The sequence below is a fragment of the Fundulus heteroclitus genome, chromosome 2, assembly GCF_011125445.2.
Source record: "Fundulus heteroclitus isolate FHET01 chromosome 2, MU-UCD_Fhet_4.1, whole genome shotgun sequence".
NCBI classification, from domain to species: domain Eukaryota; kingdom Metazoa; phylum Chordata; class Actinopteri; order Cyprinodontiformes; family Fundulidae; genus Fundulus; species Fundulus heteroclitus.
The window spans coordinates 3,306,650-3,328,191 of NC_046362.1; the positions used below are offsets into that span (position 1 = coordinate 3,306,650).

General features: G+C 39.1%; 1 protein-coding gene across 1 annotated transcript in view; it reads left to right on the forward strand.

The window, feature by feature from the left end:
* Positions 1-1,937: 1,937 nt before the first annotated feature.
* The window catches only part of LOC105927025 (retinal guanylyl cyclase 2), a 43,735-nt gene continuing 24,130 nt past the window's right edge, over positions 1,938-21,542 (forward strand). The window contains exons 1-9 of the mRNA XM_036145888.1: positions 1,938-2,030; positions 4,755-5,001; positions 5,338-5,568; positions 7,230-7,385; positions 12,582-12,724; positions 13,904-14,059; positions 15,598-15,747; positions 17,341-17,560; positions 17,716-17,791. Of these exons, the coding sequence (XP_036001781.1) occupies positions 4,764-5,001; positions 5,338-5,568; positions 7,230-7,385; positions 12,582-12,724; positions 13,904-14,059; positions 15,598-15,747; positions 17,341-17,560; positions 17,716-17,791 (1,370 nt within the window). The 5' untranslated portion in view covers positions 1,938-2,030; positions 4,755-4,763. The remainder of the gene's footprint in view (positions 2,031-4,754; positions 5,002-5,337; positions 5,569-7,229; positions 7,386-12,581; positions 12,725-13,903; positions 14,060-15,597; positions 15,748-17,340; positions 17,561-17,715; positions 17,792-21,542) is intronic.

The following is a 21,542-nucleotide window of genomic DNA, read 5'->3' on the forward strand; positions in this document are numbered from 1 at the left end:
TGCTCTTTTCCCTATCAGTTTTTATTTTTTATTTTTTTTTTAGTTTTCATTAAATAGTAACATCACAGTAATTTATATGGAACTGATAAACAAGGATGGACTTCTGGCTAACCAATTTAGCAAATGCTCCTTTTTTATTTCTGGCAGAGATTTTGTATTCTAAGCTCAAAGGTGCCGAAGCTACAAATGGTTCAGTCACAATGTTCGGTTGTTAGGTGAACCACAGGTTATGTTAGCATCTGCTGATCCCACCACTCCAAAAACCAACAATCAGACCCCCCCCCCCCCCCCCCCCCCATATACATAACAAGGTACATAAAGAATTAGCTTCAATAACGTGTGATTTAATACGTCACATATCCAAGCACATTTTCAATAAATGTACAAAAATGTACCAGAGTAATTTGAGCAAAAGTAAATTATGCACATGAAACCAAATAATACATACATGTCACAGGTGAAAAAAAGAAGGGTTTATGCAAAAAAGTTAAATAAAAATCCCTTTCTTTCTGCCGTGCCAACACCCAGACAGAGAACCATGCAGACTGTCTCTCACAGCAAGGAGCTTGGGATGCTGCTGTGCGCACAGAAACAAGAATACCCTACTAAGTGAGCAGAGAGCTATGACCGGAACAAGAATCTACAGATAATAAACACTACAGTGAGAAAACACAGAAAAGAAAGATCCACAGGAAACTAAAATTAAGAAATAAAACCCGTTAGGGATTCTGACACTTGTTAGATCCCCACAGATCTCTATATTGTTCTCTAAGTCCATTTCAGATGAGGAAAATCACTGTTTAAAGTGAACTTTTGGATGTGTTCCAAAGGCTATTAGAATGTGGGAAGCTAAAACAAGTAGATAGTGTCATGGTTGATAAAGGAGGCAAAGCCTTTCCTTAAACTAAATGATCAAAATGACTCAGGAAAAAGACTTGTATTGTGTATATGTGGTGCAGCTCGTCGGAGAGACCGTTTGTTTGCCATTCGTACACAATTCACACAACCCTTCTGAATGTCTGTGGTCTCTCAAAGAAGAAAATACAAACAAGGGTTTATGTTGAGGATTCTAAACGGTTTACATCTTTATAAATCATTCCTGACAGCATGAAACATTCTGGCAAACCCTCCTGATGACATGTCTGGCACTAGACGGCAGGTCTAACAGACGTGTTTAACAGTTACCTTAACAGTCATTTCCATGGTCAGGTGACCTAAAGGAGGCACAAAATCCTCTTGACATGACATGGGAGAATTTCAGACCACCATTAGGTAAAAGGTCGGTGTGCTGATTGTACAGAAACTTAATACATTACATATTTCTCTCCTCCACACAATAAACAATAAAAACAACTTCAGACAGCACATACTGACCTTGGCACAGCGGCTGTCATTTTACCCTTCCTGCTTTCTGCATGCAGCAGCTGTATATGGATTATTTGGTGATAAAGCCCGGTGTAAGGACACAAAAGGAGTATGTGCTGAATATTATTGACAGATTTATAATTGTAACTAACAACTGAGAATGATGTCAAAACCCAAATTTACTGGGAGTGATTAGAGTGGTCACATTTTAGGGATTTCTGTAAAAGTTTGGATTAAGCTGATATTGATCCATCTGATTTTGACATAGGAAAACTTTTAAAATCACCTCTTTTAATGAAACACCGCATCTTCATGATGTCCTTCAACAAATGCCTGAAGGAAAAGCACCAAATGGCTTTCCTACTGCGCTCTGAAACGAATGCTGGCAAATATTTACTCAACTACACCTATAATAATGGAGTGTTGTTGTTGCCCCTGAACACTGGGACAGTGGTAAATGCAAAGGCAAATTTACGTGGAAGCACACAGCACAACCTCTGATCGCACACTAAACATCCCGAACGTTTTTGAGCTTTTAATAGGATTAAAGTAAATCCTCTGAGGATCTCAGCTGCAGCCCTCTGGTTTATTCTTCTTCGTCTTTCACAAACTCATGTGGAGGGAAGCTGAAGATTTCTCTGGACATATGAAACTCTAAAACACAGGTAAAACTTTTTGAATGCCCTTTAGCACTTTAAGGATTGGATTTAAAACAATATTTCTTGATCTTCTTTTGTATTTTTGATTAGTGCAGTCGGTGAAACACATCATACAGTTAATGGTTCTAATGCAAATGTGCTTCAGTTTATATCACATTAACATGCATACATACAGATAGATGTTGATATGTTTTAAACTAACTGCAGTTGTGTTAAATACTCAAGTCAGATTTATAAAGTAAAGGCATAACAGGATGAACCCATGGTGATGACATGTGATAAGGGCTGCCGTAAATAGCTGCAGGTTTCTCAGAGATACTGGCTCCATAATTCCCAGATTGTAGTTTCATTTTCCAAATAGCCTCTATATGACAAGAGTAACGTAAAACCGTTCTGCTTCGGTGTTTGATTTTGCTTTGCCAGCTCAAGATTATCAGTGGTCCCAATATAGATTTAGAACAATAATTATCAGGATTCAAACAGTCTCGCACCAATCCTGAATTAAGACACCCTGTCAATAATCAGCGATCATGTCATTCTTGTGTGTGTGTGTGTGTGTGTGTGTGTGTGTGTGTGTGTGTGTGTGTGTGTGTGTGTGTGTGTGTGTGTGTGTGGCAAAAACAACCATCTTGTCTGACATTACATCGCACAAAACATTTCTTGTTCATGCAATTTATGATGTTTATGTAATTTATGATGATAAGCTAGATGTCAGAAAAATCAGAGGCAATTTTCCTATTATTCCTTCATTAGCATATATGCACCAAGATTACTGTGCCTTTAAAAAAAATTGAAAAGCCCAGCTAAAGATGAAGCAACACGTCTCTAAGTTACTGATTAAAATTTCAGTTAAATGGACAGACGTATCATTGATGTGAGATGTGACAAAATCAAAAGAAGTCCACCAAGATATGGTATATAAAGAGAAATACAGGACTCCACAAGTCTGGTTTCTTCAGGTAGGAACATCACGGAACTATGTGTTGCACAGGGATGAACTTGCTTTGGAGCGAAATGTGTGTATCAACCCCAGGACAAACAGTGGCCTTCTGAAAACTTCAGTTCAAGATCCAGAGACACAGGGACATGATCTGATAGGTGCATGCTGTGATATAATGTGCATAACCTTATACGGATGCTGGCATCTTAAGATACGGTAAAAAATAATCTAGTCCTGAGATAGAATGTATGCACTGTGTAAAACAGGAAAATTGTGGACTGCGTTAGTTTTTAAGGGGCTCACCACTTTTGCATAAGCTTGACTTGTGGTGTGTTCTGTCTAAGATTGGTTCTGAGGCAAGATGTATGTCCCCTCCAATAATCATGCTGGAGCTAACCAGATTAGCTATTGTGGTAAAGCGATTTTGAAATGGAAAGAAGGATATTTATAAAATGAATCTTGATTGTACAAAAATCAGCAGAAAAATGAATCCCCACCATCATGTTGCTCATTACTAGACAAGTTTATTTGTACATTTCAGCAAGACAATTCAAAGTGCCACACATGAACAGAACATAGGAATTCCCTTGAGATTATGATCATAATTAATGATTGCTTGAATAATGTTTCAACAGACTGTATGTTGTACAACAACATTGGCTTTGACTTCAGGTGACTTACTGTGTCTTTAACAAACTGTTCGGTTTGTAAATTTGTGCAAATTGCACATTTTTTACATCGGCCCGGGAATCCATTGATGCTTCTTTTCTTCTTAACATGGACATCTGAATATGCTGTGTTTTCTATTAATAATTGCACATTAGGTTTCCCCTCCTGAGTCTTTCTCCACTGTTGCCAAGATTCTCCTTCAAAGTAGCTTTTTTCTTCATATTGTGCTTTAAGGCTCTTTCTTCATTTTTTTCTGGGTGTTTTAGATTTGTGTCTATGTATTAAGAGTACTTCAGAGCATACATCTCACCATATTGTCATTATGGCCGCCTAATGACAATGAAGGTTCTTGATTCTAAACTTGATCTTTCACACACTTTGGCTTCGTCCCCACATCATGTCAAAAACACATCTGTAAATCCCTAACAAACCTGCCTTGCCCTGAAGTGCTGTTTCACATTTTCTGAAGAGGACAACACCCACCCTGATGCAAAGCTTAAAGGAACTCCTTTATGCTCTGTTCATTTTGGGCTTTAGTGTTCGACTAGGCCTTGACCCACATTCACACGGTTGTCCAAATTCATACTGCTGCTCTCATCTTTAATAATACTTTTGGCAGATGTTTGAAATCCATGTGTTGTGGATCGAGGACTATGTTTCCCAAAAAGCCATAAATTATTCCAATTATTACAAAGTGAATCAGTAAACATTAGACAGGTTTTACTGCCCATTTTAATGATCCCTGTATTTGTGGAGCTCTTTCTGAGCTAAAGCTTTTCCTACCTATCCTTCTGCAGGAAGTGTACATGTTTTGCCCGAATTAAACGGATAAAATCCCATTAAAGAGGAGATTGCGGATGAATACCCCCCCCAAAAATAAATAAATAAATATTTGATCCGAGTTGTAGTTTAAAAGACAGTTACACCAAATTCTATGTATGAATAATTCTGAATTTGAAAGATAAAAATTAGCAAAAATTTGTAAAAAAAAAAAAAAAGAAGAAAGAAAAAAAAGTTACTTATATGTATATATTTACATAGGCCTGTATAATAATCTACCTCATCTATAAATTATTTAAATACAGCAAAACCAACATAACAATTAACCGTATTTTTTGCAGGTCACCAAGATGCAGCTCGCCTCCTTGCTGGGGCTTTCTCTCTGGTTGCTTTGCATCAAGGATGTGGGGTCAGCAACTTTTAAGCTTGCCCTGGTTGGCCCTTGGTCGTGTGACCCACTGTTCTCCAGAGCAATGCCAATAGCAGCAGCTAACCTGGCCTTGTCACGCCTAAGGAGCGACAGCTATCTGAGCAGAGGATACTGGTACGATGTGAAACTGCTCAACGAGGACTGCTCTTCTTCCAGAGGTGCGTTACCAGCAACCAATTACTCACCAACAGATGAGAAACATATACACTTATTATCAACCAGCCAGAAACATTATTACACACTGTAAAAGTCACATTTTAATGTCGGAATTAGGATCAGTCCAGTGAGCCTGCACAGGTAAGAAGGTATAAACGTTGGAATTAACAACAGTATAAAGCTGAAAAGGGCAGCTTGATTTTTTTTTTTAAATCAAACAATGTTAAAAAATGTTTTAGCGTGGTCACTTTATATTTAGAATTTTGTTCCTTTAGTCATGATTTTGTTACCATGACACTCAAAGTAATGTCTTCACAAAACCTGTTGTCTCCTCACAGCTTTGACAGAGCTAGGAGAGATGGAGGGTTACGGCCACGCTTACATCGGACCTTTTAATCCCACCCTCTGCCATGCAGCATCCTTATTTGCACAGCATTGGGAGGCTGGGCTGGCATCTCCAGGCTGTTTAGATACTGATTGGCTGAACCTGCCACCCATAACACCTCCTGTTAAAGTCCTCCACACTGTTCTCAGATTTTTTCGCTGGGCCCACGTCGGTGTCATTTCAGGTGAGGATGTAACATCATAATAAGTTTTATGTAATGTAATAGGGGCTTTCTTTTAATACGTTGGTGAAGATTCTCAGTCATCCAGGTCATGATCTAACCTTTTTTGGAGCTTTCTTTTAATGTTTCTTGTCTGGCAGTGTAGCACTCAGAATTACTTTCTTAATGCCAAATTGAACCCAACATTTTTCTTTCACAAAAACTTTATTGGACATTATTTTGAGATTCGATACACACAAACCCTGAAAGGCAAAAGAGAAAAAAGAAAGGAAGGTTGAAAGGTGAGGCAAAACATTCAAAGAGAGAGAAGGTGACAAAGATGGAGGAGAGGAAAACCAGAGTACAAGATAACATCCTCAGAGTCTGCTTCTACACCTGCAGAAAGAGATGTGGAAGCAACTACAGGTCAAACAGAAAAGGTACCACAGGTACAAACAACTAACACTTATATTAACACTGAAAAATACACAGTATTATTTATTACAAGATGTATTTAGTAGCAGCCATAGTTAACTATAGGGTTTATCTGTATAGAAGGCTATGTGTCAGCACCTGGAACAAAGCCCCTGTAGGTGTTTGTGAGAGCGCACTTGTTTATGTAAGGTTCATCCATAAGAAAAATGCTCCATAGAGGTGGTGAGAAGTCAAAGACATGGTGTGGAAGGATGATCTGTTTTGTTGCTGTTTAGGATCAGTTAGGGGGAATAGATAATAGCAGAAGAGTTGTAATGTTTCTGATAAAGAGTGTTCCTAAAATTACGCTTGCTTTCTTTTCTTTTGGGTCCAAACAGGAACAGCATGTTTAGTAGGAAATTGAGAAAGACACCATCTGCAAGCACACACAGCTGTTTTATTCTCTATAACCCATCAATCAACATCATTTAAACATTCTACTTATTAACTGCTTCAAAATGCATGATTTGTTTTCTTTTTTATTTTATTTCCCTTGGTACATTTAACTTTTTTATATTTTGGACAAACAACAAATCTCTGCACTTACTTGAAAATGAGGACACTTCATATTCATAGAAGAGATGTTGTTTTTCTGTTTATTTTTCTTCTCAGCCCATGTCCTCACTATCACTAAGAAAGTAGAGCACATCACCCCAGTTCTAAAGTCCTTACACTGGCTCCCTATATCTCAGAGAATAGACTTTAAAATACTTCTGTTAGTCTATAAATCCCTGAATGGCTTAGCACCTAAATACATCACAGACTTGTTATCAGTGTATCAACCCTCCAGACCACTCAGGTCTTCTGGTTCCAGCCTACTCTGCAGAACCAGAACCAGAACCAAACATGGAGAAGCAGCATTTAGTTCCTATGCTCCACTGATCTTGAACAAACTTCCAGAAAACTGTAAAAGTGCAGAAAGCCTGAGTTCCTTTAAATCAAGATTAAAAACACATTTGTTTAGAATTGGCTTCGACTGCTCTAATTAAACTGCTTTACTGAAACATCATTAGTTCAAGTTTGTTGTCCAACTGTTTTTACTAGTTTGCTTTTAATTTATATTTTCCCATGTTCTATTTTGTTTCTACATTTTATTCATACTTGCTTTTATTCATTTTGTTCATATATTTTAATCATGTAAAGCACTTTGCATTGTCTCTGTACTGAAATGGGCTCTACAAATAAATATGCCTTGCCTTGTCTTGCATCAGCTCCGACTGATCTCTGGGAAAGCACCGGAGAAGAAGTGGCCTCTGCCCTCCGGGCTCTGGGCCTGCCAGTTTCTCCTGTGGTTACTATGGAAACAAAGAACAACGGTGGAGCTCGAAAGGCACTGAACGAGATCAGGCAGGCCAACAAGGTTAAAGGTCAGCTCTAAGACTCTAATCTTTTCCTAGATTGGTAAATGAACTCATATTAGGCTATATGGAATCAGAAACAGGGCCCAAAAAAGAAGAATAGCAGTGCCACAATGGCCCAAGCTCATTTTATATGTGTTGACTTTTGCTTTAATTAAACTGTTGTTATACTTAAGACTTGTTTTACTTGTGAATATGTTTTTTAGTAAGACATTTTAGAAACTGGTACAGTGCTGTCCTGTTTTGAAAAATGATGAAATATTTTACTTGTGGCTGGTTTCCGAGTCGTCAGTTCTATTTAGATTATTTTATTTAAAACTGCCAAACTATAGCAAAGATACATTTACATAAAAACAAACAGAATTTGTTACTTTGCAGGACATGGAGACAGAGAAATGTAGATGCAGCTATCGAGTGCAGCTATTTTCTTGAGCGAACTGTAGTGAATATTAATAATTAGCAATTAAGTGAGCACACAACTCATGAAAAGAAAAGATAAAAGAAAAGATGCATATTTGTCTTTGTAAGTTATTTAATTCCAAGGCGAGAAGTGTTTGAATGTCACAGTCCCTCAACACAGTCAGGAAACAGAGCAACGAGGAAAAGAACACACTAAACTTTTATACATTCTAGGTTAACACAGAAAGTGGGAGTAATCTTCAGAGGAAATGCACTCACTGGTACGATCCAGTTCCTATCTAACACAACTCCTCTTTGTGTCCTTGGATGTGGAAACACAGTAGGAAATCTGTAAGCATGTGAGCTTCTTTCACACGAGAAAGTTATGCAGGTGCATCCAGACAAGATATGATCAGAGTTACTTACATCAATAAACATTTTCCACAAGAGAACCCAGAACTGGTCATGCACATAAAGTCGGAACTCTATTTCCTCTCACCATTAATGCAGCAAGTGGGGAAGAGGAGTTAAGAGCTCCACCAGTAGTTAACAAGGTTTATCACACAATTATACAATAGCAGCAGTGCAACTTACTCACTAAACAAATAACCGTAGGGTTCAGAGGCTCAGTATCAAATGATGCTAGGATTTAGAATGTGAAAAACATTAACATTTGTGTGCAACCAGAAACACGTGAATTCAAATCATGCGATCAAGTCAGACTTGATGGTCCCAAATGTAATGACTCTAGATTCAACTTGATACAACTTCAAAAGACTGTATTTGGATTCTCACACAAATAACTTATGACTTGAGCTGGACCAAGTGGAAAGTGAGTTTACAATAGAACTGCACGCCTGGCTTAGTTCCATCGTTGAATGCGCTTCTGACCACACTTGCCAATGTTTCAAGCGTCCTGCTTGGTGAAACTACCTTATTCTTCATTGCGCACCCTGTGCTTTCCACTGTTACACAGCTTCTGTTGGTGTAAGACACCAAGTCTGTAGAACTCAAAGTTTAAAGTTCAAGTGAAGCCTAAATTCATTGGTGTGAAAGTTCAAGTCAAGTCCAAAGTCTTTTATGATACCCACAAGTTCAATCTAAAGCCGTTAAATGTTTTCAGCTTAAGTCAGGCTCAATTAATCAGCACTGTTTTTTTTTATGTTTCTGAAATTCAGTTCCTTTGCTGGTTGTTATGGTAACCAAATCACATTTCAATAATATTTTAGAACTGTTGGGACAATTCTTTATTAATCTAGGATTAAATTAAAAAATGTATACAGAAAATGATCATATGATCAATAGTAGGTTTGGACATATTTGATGAACAAGTTTCAGTTTAAAAAAACACAAAACATGAAAATAGTTGTTTGCAAATAAAGGAAAAGATGGTTAAAACCTCTGAAGGCAGACGGAATACTGGGGGAACATCTTTATACTCTATTGTGTTTTGTAGATGTAGAGAATGCATGTGGAAGGAAGGAAGGAAGGAAGGAAGGAAGGAAGGAAGGAAGGAAGGAAGGAAGGAAGGAAGGAAGGAAGGAAGGAAGGAAGGAAGGAAGGAAGGAAGGAAGGAAGGAAGGAAGGAAGGAAGGAAGGAAGGAAGGAAGGAAGGAAGGAAGGAAGGAAGGAAGGTTAGACAGAATACATGTATGTGAACAGGAGGGACCCAAGTGGAGCAGGGAGCTTACATGGTAGGGTTAGGGTTACCCTGAGTCAGGCAAAAGAGATTTATGGATGGAGTGAAAGAAGAGATGAAGGTAGTTGGTATGAGAGAATAATATGCAAAAAGATAGAGTCTGATGGAGTCAGATGACTTGCTGTAAGGGAGATGATGCAGTCAACGTGGAACCGCACTTCGTCCTGCACCACCTCTGCTACCCAGGGATGTTTGCCAGGATCCTGTTTGTGGAATTCAGCTCAGCCTTCAACACCATAAACCCAGAAATTCCCCATCTGTTAGTGGATCATTAGCTTCCCCACTGACCAGCAGCAGCAGGTGAGGCTGGGGAGCATCTTCTCCTGCTTAAGAACTATTAGCAACAGTGCCCCCCAGGATTGTGTCTATCCCCACTCATCTTCTACCAGTACACAAATGGCAGTCCCTACAGGAGACCAGTCTGTGAAACTTCAAAGGTTTGCAATGACACCACAGTCATTGGTCTGATTCAGAACAGTGATGAGTCTGCATATAGACAGGAAGTAGATCAACTATTCTACTGGTGTAGTCAGAATCACCAAGAGCTTAACCCGCTCAAGACTGTGGAGATAAATGTGGACTTCCAGAGAACTTCCCCCACACGACCTCCACTCGCCATCCTCAGCAACACTGTCTACTGTGGATCACTTTTGGCACCTAGGAACCACCCTTTCTTGGCTGGTACTCACACAGACATTGTTTGGAAGAAGGCCCAGCAGAGATTGTACCGCCTACTGTCGCTACAAAGACTGTTTGTCTCATTGGTGAACACAAGGTCCACCTCACAGCCTGGGTAGTCAGCTACAATACCATGTAAAAAAGTACAGTTGTGCTATCACAACACACAACCTCCTTTTTTCTATTTTTACATATTAGAAAAACATACTATTTGAATATATATACACACACCTAATGTCTGTACACTGGGGGCACTGTAGCCAAAGTCAAATTCCTTAATTGTCCACACATGCATGGCAAAATAAATGTAATGATGCAAGTAGAGACCCGATAATTCATCCGAAACACAGGAGAAGTTTTAAAAGATTTATTTAGCCCGAAGGTGTTGAAAGGCTGGAAACATGCTGGAACACAATCAGGAATCACTGCAATACAGATAGATGATCATGCCTGTGGGAAGCTCAGTGGAATGTTGAAAGAAATAAAGCCACTAACATTCTCTGAATCTGGGAGGTGGCAGTGGATCCGATCGGTGGGTCCAAGGGCTCCACTTGCTTGGTGCTTGTGAGGGAAATCGCTGGTAACAGGCTTAACCTGTGACAGCTAGAGCACGGTGTGGCAGTGAACAGGCAGTCCAGGAAACAGTCCAGGGCCATCAGAGAGGGAATCAGAGTTAGGCTGAAGTACCAGAGGGCTAGGCAGGTCAGGCTTGGTCAGGAAACCTTCGGTGTCCAGAATCAGAATCAGAATCAGACATACTTTAATAATCCCAGAAGGAAATTACTTTTGTTACACGCTCCAAATATTCAGATATACAAACATTTGCCCTGCGACAGACTGGCGACCTGTCCAGGGTGTACCCCGCCTCTCACCCGGTGAACGCTGGAAATAGGCACCAGCACCCCCCCGACCCCATGAGGGATTAAGCGGGTCAGAAAATGGATGGATATATATATATATATATATATATATATATATATATATATATATATATATATATATATATATATGTGTGTGTGTGTGTGTGTGTGTGTGTATATGTATATATATATATATATATATATATATATATATATATATATATATATATATCCACATTGAACTGATAGTGACAGTGCAAAGAATGAATAAATGAATAAATGTCAATTACAGGGGGACATTTATTCAAGACGGCCAATTGGAGAGGCCCACAGGGGCAAGGCAAACAAACAGGAAAGCAATCAGGGACTGCTGGAGAGTCTACTAAATGACTGCAAAGAATCTGGCAGCTACCTACAGATAGAGAATTTATAGTGGACCCAACAGGTGCAGCAACACATTAGAGCTGCTGCAGGTGTAGCTGCTCATACCTGATTACAGGAAATGAGCTGAGCTGAGCAGACAGAGTGACGTCGGTGTCACTGCAGCAGGGACAGAGCATAGCAGACCTAAACAAACAGCCAAAGCTTTGACATTACAATAAAGAAGATTCTAAATTATATTTTCAATTTTAGGAGCTTTTGGGTTCAGGGATCATTTTGTTTTGTTCCTGGGTTTATTATATTACTAAGCTTTTTGTTTAGTTAGAGAGGTGGTTTGAGTTGTCCAGGGAAAGTTCAGCGAGGCATCAATCAGGTGCTTTATATCTCTGAACACCTTTATTTAATCCCTATTGTACCATTTTAAAACCAATTGTGTTGTTCTTCCAGGATTCCCTTTCCGGTCTGCATTGGTTTTATCCGCCTTGTGTTATGGAAAGACTATTTGAAAGGCAGAGCTCCTGTTTGTAAAGAATGTAGTCAGCAATGGGATAATGAACGAAACAAGATTCCGAATCAATTTCCTTGTAAGGAAAGAAATGAAGCCATGAATAGAAATGGTGCTGGCCAGCTAGATAGATAATGTGTTGCACTCTCTGTTCTGCACATTATCAGTCTGGGATTCCAACATTTGAATTTGTTTGGAGAAAAAAGGGAATTTCAGCAGAACTCTCCAGGTTGTTTGGGCGAAGCGACACCTAGTGCCAATCACAATATCAAATTAAAATGTTAGCAGCAGACAGCATGAGAAACCAGTAGGCAAAGCTAGTCGAGGCACGTCTTGCTGTTCTTCTTTCAAAGATGAAATTGTTGATTCTTACTAAACAGATGTGATAGCAGCAGCTGTGCATGCCTCCTCCTGCGCTGCCATGTTTATATTGGTTCGGCTGCGGGCTCAGCAGCTCTTGCTATCATCACAGCTGGTATGTCCCGCCTTAAACCATAATACAGCAACATGATTGGCCCGAACCGTTTTTGGCTTGGTCGCAAATAATTGAAGCCGGAACGGTACAAGATGGATTCTCGCGTGTAATTTTCCAACTGTTTGTAACTGTCTGTGCTTTGACATGTAATTCAATCAGCCAATTAACTTATAATAACTATTAATAATAATAACTATTTCCTTTAAAGTGGTCATCCTGTGTATGAGCTCCCTCCTGATTGGTGGAGAACACCAGAAAGAACTCTTGTTGACGGCTCTAGACATGGGGATGATCGCTGAGGGTTACATCTTTATTCCCTATGATGCCCTGCTATATGCAATGCCATACCAGGTAAAAACAAAACAAAAAAAATGTAACTTTACACTAACAGATCATTAACCTTTGATGATATTATACGCTGACTTTATTCAAATTTATTTAAGCTTGTTTTTCATCATTACCGTAACCCCACCTATGACAACACTGCTCCTACAAAATTAAATAAATACAGGATTTTTAAAGTAATCTCCTGTTGAACTGTACTAAACAAGTATATGAAAGTATAGCAACTAGTAAGGACCCAGGCGCTGGATGAGGCAATGGCAAATAGTTTAATAAAATAAAGCAAAACTTACAAATAGTTCACATAGGGCTGGACAATATAGGAAAAAAAAGCATAAATTCAAAACATTCATTTTAAGTGCAGCCCTGGACATTTTATGCTGTTGCTTAATTACCTATTTTTAGATAAGAACACAAAAACACTGAATTCAAACTCAACCCTTTATTCAACCGACTTTTTACCAATACGCAAGTTTTTAAAAAAGAAAAAATACACACATTCTCTGAACACTTTGAAAGGGGAGGAGCTTGGTGACGAAGGTTCCTGGGTCTGCGTTGTGATTGGGTGGGAGGATGTAATGACTGTAATATTAACCTACATGGCTAGAATGTAAAAGGAAGGAAAAGTTCTATTGAACTTTTTATTGACCCTTTTTTTTCCTATCATCGATATATGTCTATCAATCGATATATATCGTTATTGAATTATCGTCCAGCCCTAAGTTCTCACACAGGGAATCAGGCAAATGACAGGGAACTGAATTACATCGGTCATAAAGGAATAGGGTAGCAGGAGGCATGACTCCATGAAAGAAAGCAGGAGAAACCAGCAGAGAGTGCAGAGATTTAACACAATATAATACACAATGATCATAGAAGAACTAAGAACAGAATCCACTAACTAATCCACAAAATATGAACTAAAATGTCAGCAATAGACAATATAAACAAACACTTATGGATAATAAATAAAAGAAACCATGATCCATGAAATTAAAGAAGTTGTCAAAATACTTACACGATGGAAATCAAATACCAGGGGATTGTGACACGGCTAAATAAACCTATACTTTATTATTTTCCTGTTCTTGTTTTTTTGTTTGTTTTGGTTTTGTACAGTTGGATTTAAAGTTTGAAAATCTTAATTTGATTCTGATAAATGATTTTACTCAAATTATTTTTAATCAGGAGATGACATTTCCCCTGCTAACCAACAACACGCAGCTCCGTCATGCGTACAGCGCCGTCCTGACTGTTACCATGGCCTCTGACCAGAGTTTCTATGAAACCTTTCGCCAGGCTCAGATCTCTCGAGAGATCCGCTCTGCTATCTCTGCCATGGAGGTAAGGAAATATTCAGCAGTAAAAAGTAAAGATGAAGAGGAAGTTTTAATGAGCTTAATGATTTCAGAACATGGACGTACACTAGAGACGTTTCAAATGTGCCCCTTAAAGTTTTTTTTAACTTCAGACACTGTTTTGTGAGTAACCAGTATCACTCCATTAGCTGCTTTCCTGTTTAATTTGTGGTTAAAATGTCTTCTCTGCCTTTAGCACAAGATACTTTTCCTCACATTTTCAATGGATGAGCTTGCTACAAGTAATTTTGACCACTGCAAAAAGAAGCTTTTAGACGATTCTTCATAGACAGCATAATGAATAACATATTTTTGTAATACTTTTAATATTGTATCTGTCCCAGTCAAAAGATAATTCATGCACATTACATAAAAATGTAACACACTAGTCAGCTGATATATTGGGTAGATGATGTGCAGGTGTTATTTTCAGACACCCTTGTGTCCAATTCGTAGTAAAGAACATAGAGATTCACTTATATGTTTTATGATAGATTAATTGGGAACTTTTAAAATAACTGTATGTTAGGCTAATTTCACTCTGCAGACAAGAGTAGCTCAAATCATACTTTCCCATATATGACCAATATCTTATTTTTACTATTCCGGTCTGAATAGCACAAACCAGAATTTCTCCAAATAAGACCCAGACTATTTTGATATGTAGTCAATGTACTGTATGTTATATTCAATAATCCTCAGACTGAACAAGGATGTCAGATTTAATCCAACTATTACGTGATTGTGTGCAAGAGGTTCAACATTTTGCTGTGGTGGAGACAGGAAGAGCAAGAAGAAATTTAAACAACAGCCAAAAGAAATATGGCGGATGGTATAACTGTTACTCAGTTTAACAATTACACACTCTCACCGTTGTTTGGAGTTGGAGGTTTAGTTGCGCCTTTACTATTTGCTTTCTGTTCAGAATAAAGCCGCGTTTGATTCCATGTCTTCGTATGCACCTGAGGGTCACTTCATTGCCATAGACTGTTTTCACTGAAGCCTGATAGTGGCTGCATCCTAATTATGATTTCACCAACCAAAAACAATGGAAAAAGCTCAGCAAACAATCACAAACCGCAGTAAGACCTTTAGTGTCAATTTAGCCTTAGGGAGCTATAAGTTCCAACTGATGGAGATGGTCTTATAGCAACTGTTCTTTCGGGTATTTGTTCTCCAAAGATGTGCATGCAAACTGAAGCAGGTGTGTATGTGCACATGAGTCAACTGAGAAAGAAGCTGTTAAAGAAAGCTACTGAGAAAGAACAATACTGGTTGATCTCACAATTCCATAAACCTAAATGAAGAAGTATACGGTTACAAACTTCATTGTAACAGTACGTTCTGGGGACACATACCATTTTTGAGAGATTGCATAACACCTATGGAATTACTTCATAAATGGTTTAAAAAATGCAAAGCATTGATTAGATTTTATCAAATTCTACAAATAAATATTAAAAGTTGTACATTTTCTGTATCAACAATTTCCTTTAATCCTTTTTTCCCTGATTTTCTTCAAAGGTGTCTCCACTGTTTGGGACCATCTTTAATATGGTGTACTTTGTTGCCATGGCTGTGGAAGAGCGTCGTCAGGCGGGTGGTGGACAGTGGGTGACAGGCAGCCAGCTCTTCAACTCAAATGGAGGCTTTGACTTCAAGGGCTTCAACCAGGTCAGAAACATATGAAATAGACCACTTGCATTAAAGCTGCTGTAGGGAGATTTGAGAAAACCGGTCCCTCCTCGTTGCTTTCTACTGCTGTACAGCCCTCCCTCCACAGCTCCTCTCCCACAGCAAAACCTGTTGTGCTGCTCCAATGTTTGCTTGTTTCTGTTCTCTTAGCAGGTGCCACTCACGAAATTGGCTGTTTCTTGTAAAGCAGGTCAATTTCTCTGCATAGTTGCTGCCCACCAATAATATTGATCTTAAATGACGGTTGTGCTGGCAAAGAGTTGTGAACAGCATACACAAGATGCTGGTGAAGATTCTCAGCCATCCAGGTCATGGTCATTCCTAAAAAGTTAAAAAAACAAAACAACTGGACTTTTTTCTGAAGTTTGAAGACGTTTCGCTTCCCATCCAGAAAGCTTTCTCAATTCAAGTGTCCGGAGTAGTGTGGAGTTCCAAACTTTATATTATATTATTGCCTTTGTTGGGCAATAATATATAGCTTATAAAGCTTATATTATAAGCTTATAAAGCTTATAATATAAAGCAGTTATTTTGCTCTTAAATTGTTTGGAGCATACACAAGAGTGATTGACACTGCTATCAACCAATCAGAGCCAGACATTCCATAGACAGCTGGTGCCATATTTTTGAAAGTCATCAGTGAGTAGACGTCCAGTATTCTGCTTTGCCATGTTCTCTACCGCGTTCAAGATTTCTTGGATACTTGGATACAACCTGAATTGCTTGCTAATCGCAATCCTAGCTAAGCTCTTTGGTTCTGCTTGCCTGTCAGTCCGACTGTTTATGAAACTGGTCTGCCTAAGGGACTTGATTCCTGCCACAGGCAGCGCCAGTCCATGGGGCGTCTACCTATATAATTATATAATATCTATGGCAGGGGTCACCAGCATGGTACCTGCGGGCACCAGGTACCCCCCAAGGACCATATGTTGGTCCCTCAAGCCTGTTTAAAACAAAATGTTCTTTTATTCAGTTGCTCTACTGTTTTTCATCATACTTGTACTTACATAGATTTAAAATGATAAATGCATAAAAAAATGTATATTCCATAAAGTTAAGGTGAGCTCTGACTCTTCTAGTTCAAAGGTCAGTACCGGTAGCCCTTCGTATGACAGTACCAATGAAGTAGCTCTCAACTTTTAAAAGGTGGGTGACCCCTGCTCTGTGGTAAACACAATGCCTAACGAGAGCTGAATGAGGCAGAGCGAGATCATTTCTGCTCAAAATTGAGACGCCACATGGGAAGAAGTGGTATCACAGTGAAGGCAAAGTGTCTTTCTTCTGGGTTGGATAAATAGCCCTGGAAAACAATTAATATTTCATTACAAATGAATTCTCCATAGAGCCAAAGGCAATATTTCATCATATCTATATGCCTAGGTAACTTTGGGAGGCTTAAAAAGCATGATATAGAACCTTTAGCTCACAAATACTTTGTGAACAATCATTCTTCTATAAAAATATTTTTTTTTGCCTTACATAGTGTTTTACATTAAAAACTACAACAACTCCTCGACCACTGTGACATTGTCTTTACCACTGGCCTTTGTTGTTTCTTCTTTGCTTTCACAGGTATTATATGGAGGTAAAGGTGGGACTGGCCTTCAGGCCAGGTATGTGGTATTGGACAGTGATGGCGACCGTCTTATGCCGACACATTCCCTCGGACTGAAACACTTTGATGGAACGGTTGGAGGTCTGACTCCTCTGAGCCGGTCGTTCTACTTTCCAGGAGGAAAACCCCCCAAAGCCAGTTTTTGTTGGTTCAATCCAGATGAAGCTTGCAGTGGAGGTAGGGTCACAAGGAGAAAGTTGGAATTTGTTGGTTTGAGTCATTTCCTGCATAAAATCTTTTTTTTGTGGGTGTTAGTCATAAGGGGATTGTAATGTAGAAAGTATAAGAATTTAGTGTTTGTTGCATCTGACCAAAAATACTTTCTTTTTTAGGTTTGGATGCAGTGACAACATTTTTTATCTTCCTGCTGCTTTGTGGTTTATCTGCAGCTTTTTTCTTTTGGATCAGGTATAGGTGTACACACACCCACACACACACACACACACACACACACACACACACACACACAAACACACAGAGATAACAATATGCCGACATACCTGTTTGGAGAAGACATAAACCACAGTTTCCATCTATCATCATGGGAAATGTAAGGTCCCTGACAAATAAAGCAGAGGAATTGGATACTTTAATCCAAACACCAGAAACTGCATAGAGAGTACAGCTGTACGATTTTGCCTTTTCTCTGCATTAACCACAAGCAACAAAAATGGCTTGTAGATAAAGATGTTTGTAATCAAGGACTATTTAAAACAAGAAATGTAACTGGTGACCTGTCCAGGGTATACCCCGCCTCTCGCCCATTGACAGCTGGAGATAGGCACCAGCATCCCTCGTGACCCCACAAGGGAAAGATGTGTGGATGGATGGAAATGTAACTGTTTTTATTCATCAGAATATTATTCAAAAGAATAGCTTGTTGAATTGGACATCAATCCTTGTTGAACATAAAGTGCAACAAGTATTAAACACTTTGACCAGTACTTAATGCTATGGTGAGAGTTCTGAAAGTTTCTGGTGAAAAAGTATTGATTAAATAAACTCTAAAACAAATAACAAAATTTGATTATCTCACTGCTGCAACTCTCTTCCCCTCCATGTAGAGGCAATTCCACTTTAAACATATGACCGACACCTAAAAGACGTGTCTTATCCATTATTTGTCACATAGCCAAAAATCGCAGAGCCCTTGGAAAATGCGTTGTTTTGTTTTGTTTTTTTTGGGGGGGGGGGGGGAGTTGCGATTATATTGTAAATGCGATTAATTGTTCAGCCCTAATAGAGAAGCTAGATGTTAACCGAGACCTGGATAGCAAAGCAAATCTTAGGCTCCAATGTAAACACTGACAGCCTCCATCTGATCAGAGCTGACAGGACGGGAGACAGCAGTGGGGGGCTGTGTTTATTAATAACCAATGATGTTGCTCAGAACACATTGCGATTAAAGAGAAACTTTGCACAAAAGACATTGACCTGCTAGCTGTTGGACTGAAACCGTTTATGCTAAGGTGGGGGTTAGGGTTATGCTAGGGTTAACCCTGCTAGGGTTAAAATTTGGATGGAGTCAAACCGGTCAAGTTAAATGATCAAATTGTTGAGTTCTTAATAGTTATTGTGGCCTGACCTCAAGACTTTACCTCTCACCATGAAAAGGAAAATCCATATAAATCAACCAAAATTGTTTTTGTATTTTCAAATGCTGATGCTGATGGTTTGTATCAATTTATATGTTCTTTATTCCTCTCATTACAGTATTTTTATACAGACTTATGCATGTATTTGCAGACTCCACTAGCCACAAGTCATCCACTTGGTCAAAAGGGTCCCAAAAGCAGACCCAGAATCAATCAATCAATCAATCAATCAATCAGCTAGATTTACGGTTTAATAGATGGTAAAAGCCCAAGATGATAATTACTGTCGGAGTAGATGTCAGGCCTTAAGAGCTGGTAAGACTGAATCTGAAGACAAATACTTTTAGTAAACTTTGAGGCCAGGACTAACTCTGTTGTTGAATGGGAAGATCTGGGGATAAGCAGATGTAGACCATGGATATTTATGTCAGTCGTGATTGGAAACCGTTGCGCCTTGGCCCAACCCATCAGATGCTGCTTCTGCAGACAAGGAGGAAACTGCCTAGCCAGTTGACCTCCTTAGGACAAGTTTATCTTTTTACTGGTCAGATCACCCTTATTGTTCTATTTGATGTGTAATGCTCACAATGAGCTATCCATCCATCCATCCATCCATTTTCCAAACCGCTTAATCCCTCATGGGGTCGCGGGGGTTGCTGGTGCCTATCTCCAGCGTTCACTGGGCCTGAGAGGCAGGGTTCACCTGGACAGGTCGCCAGTCTGTCGCAGGGCATGAGCTATACAGTAAACACATTATTTTGTGTGTGTTGGTAATTCACTCAAATTTCTATCCTGTTATTCAAATTGTACTGCACTTATTTTGATTTGAGTGAAGCTCTATTCTTCAGAGCTAGCAAAAATGGTGTCAAATATTTGTGCAACATTAGTGCTGGTTTGTACTGCAAACCTTTTTCTTTTTTTTTGTGCCACTGTCATTTTAAGTATATTAATAAAAGTTTAAGAGTTCAAACGTCAGTCTGGTCCTCTTACATTACCCAAATCAAATCATGAAATTAATGATTAGAGATCAACAGTCTCACAGACTTCAGTAAAACACTCTTTCTCAGTCTGGCCTGATGCTCCACAGCTTCCTACCTGAGGGAAATGGTCCTGCTAAGTGGCTGGAGTCTTCCATGATGGGGGAAGCACTTTTTCTTGGGGATTGGGAGCTCTGGAAAGCTGAGCCTAGAAAAGTTTGGACTTTTTAAGATTAAAAATTATGTTTATTTTGGAAGTGACTGATGTTGTTGTAAGACTCCTCTAGCACTTTGTTGATGTCAGCATGCAGGAGGTTGCAAACAGCAAACACTGCTCTCGCTGACATTTCACGATCATGTTCTCTGTTGCCTTAGGGGAGTGGTTGATGAGAGCACAGTTTGTGTAACAACCTTTACCAATGTAGACACAGAGTTCATGCAATGATTCTTCTTTTATTGTTTTGGTCAGCACAAAACCAGTAGAAAGCCGCACATCTGAAATGCTGAATATGGTATGTTGTTAGTTGGTCTAAATGTTTGAGCAGAGTGCAGCACAGTTCCTCGTTTCTCAGAAGGACCCCATGGAGCAGAAGTTGGCAAGAAACCGAGATCTATCTATGCTGCTTCCATCCCACGGCATTCTGCTGGGCCAGTGCCCTCAGTATTCACTGCAAAAACGGATCTAAAAACAAGTAAAATGTTCTTAAAGTTAGTCTATTCGTCCTTGATTTGAGCCAGTAAATAAGATTATCTGCCAATGGAATGAGTATCTTTGCCCCTAAAATAAGATAATTAGACATCCTGCACTTGAAATAAGATGATGGAGATGAATTGTTCCTATTTTAAGTGGAAAAATCTTATTCCATTGGCAAATCATCTTATTTACCTGCTCAAATCAAGGACAAATGCACTCATTTCAAGAAGATTTGACTTAATTTTATTTCTGTTTTTGCAGTGTTCATGGTATCCCCAACATAGCCCTGAGACGGAAAGACATAAAGGGTTTTGTTGTTGAAAAAGCATTCCCTATTTTTATGAATTTATAAACTCCAGGAGGAGTTTTCAATTCTCGGTCCTACCAGAACCCCGTGAGCAACATTCCCAGGGGGCTCAAAAAGCTGCTGCTGCTCGTCATAATCATAATATTTTAAAACCTTAAAATTCTAGAGATTTTTTTTAACTTGTGTTAAAGATTGGGTTTACCGGCCTGCTGATACATGTCTAATGAAAACCCATCTTTCCCCAGTTCCGGATTTGGCCGCAAGTGAGAAGACATTAATCAAGAAGTAGAACAGTTTAAATGCATATTTAATTCATAGAAATTAAATATGGAGACAGAGTGTACATTTACCAATCAAGATGATTTCCCTGCGCGGTCGAGAAGTCTGTCTGAAGTAAGCTTTGAACAAAGACTCTTTTTATCAACTTTAAAACTCCTCCTGCTCGGTCAAGGGGGAGGATGACTAACCTCCTCTCCTTCTGACCACCCCCTCAGGGCAATAAACCGCCCAGTTATTCTACCCAGCAACAGAGAGGGGAGACACCCCTACTAAGATATATTTTTTAATTCTCAACACTTGCTTGAAG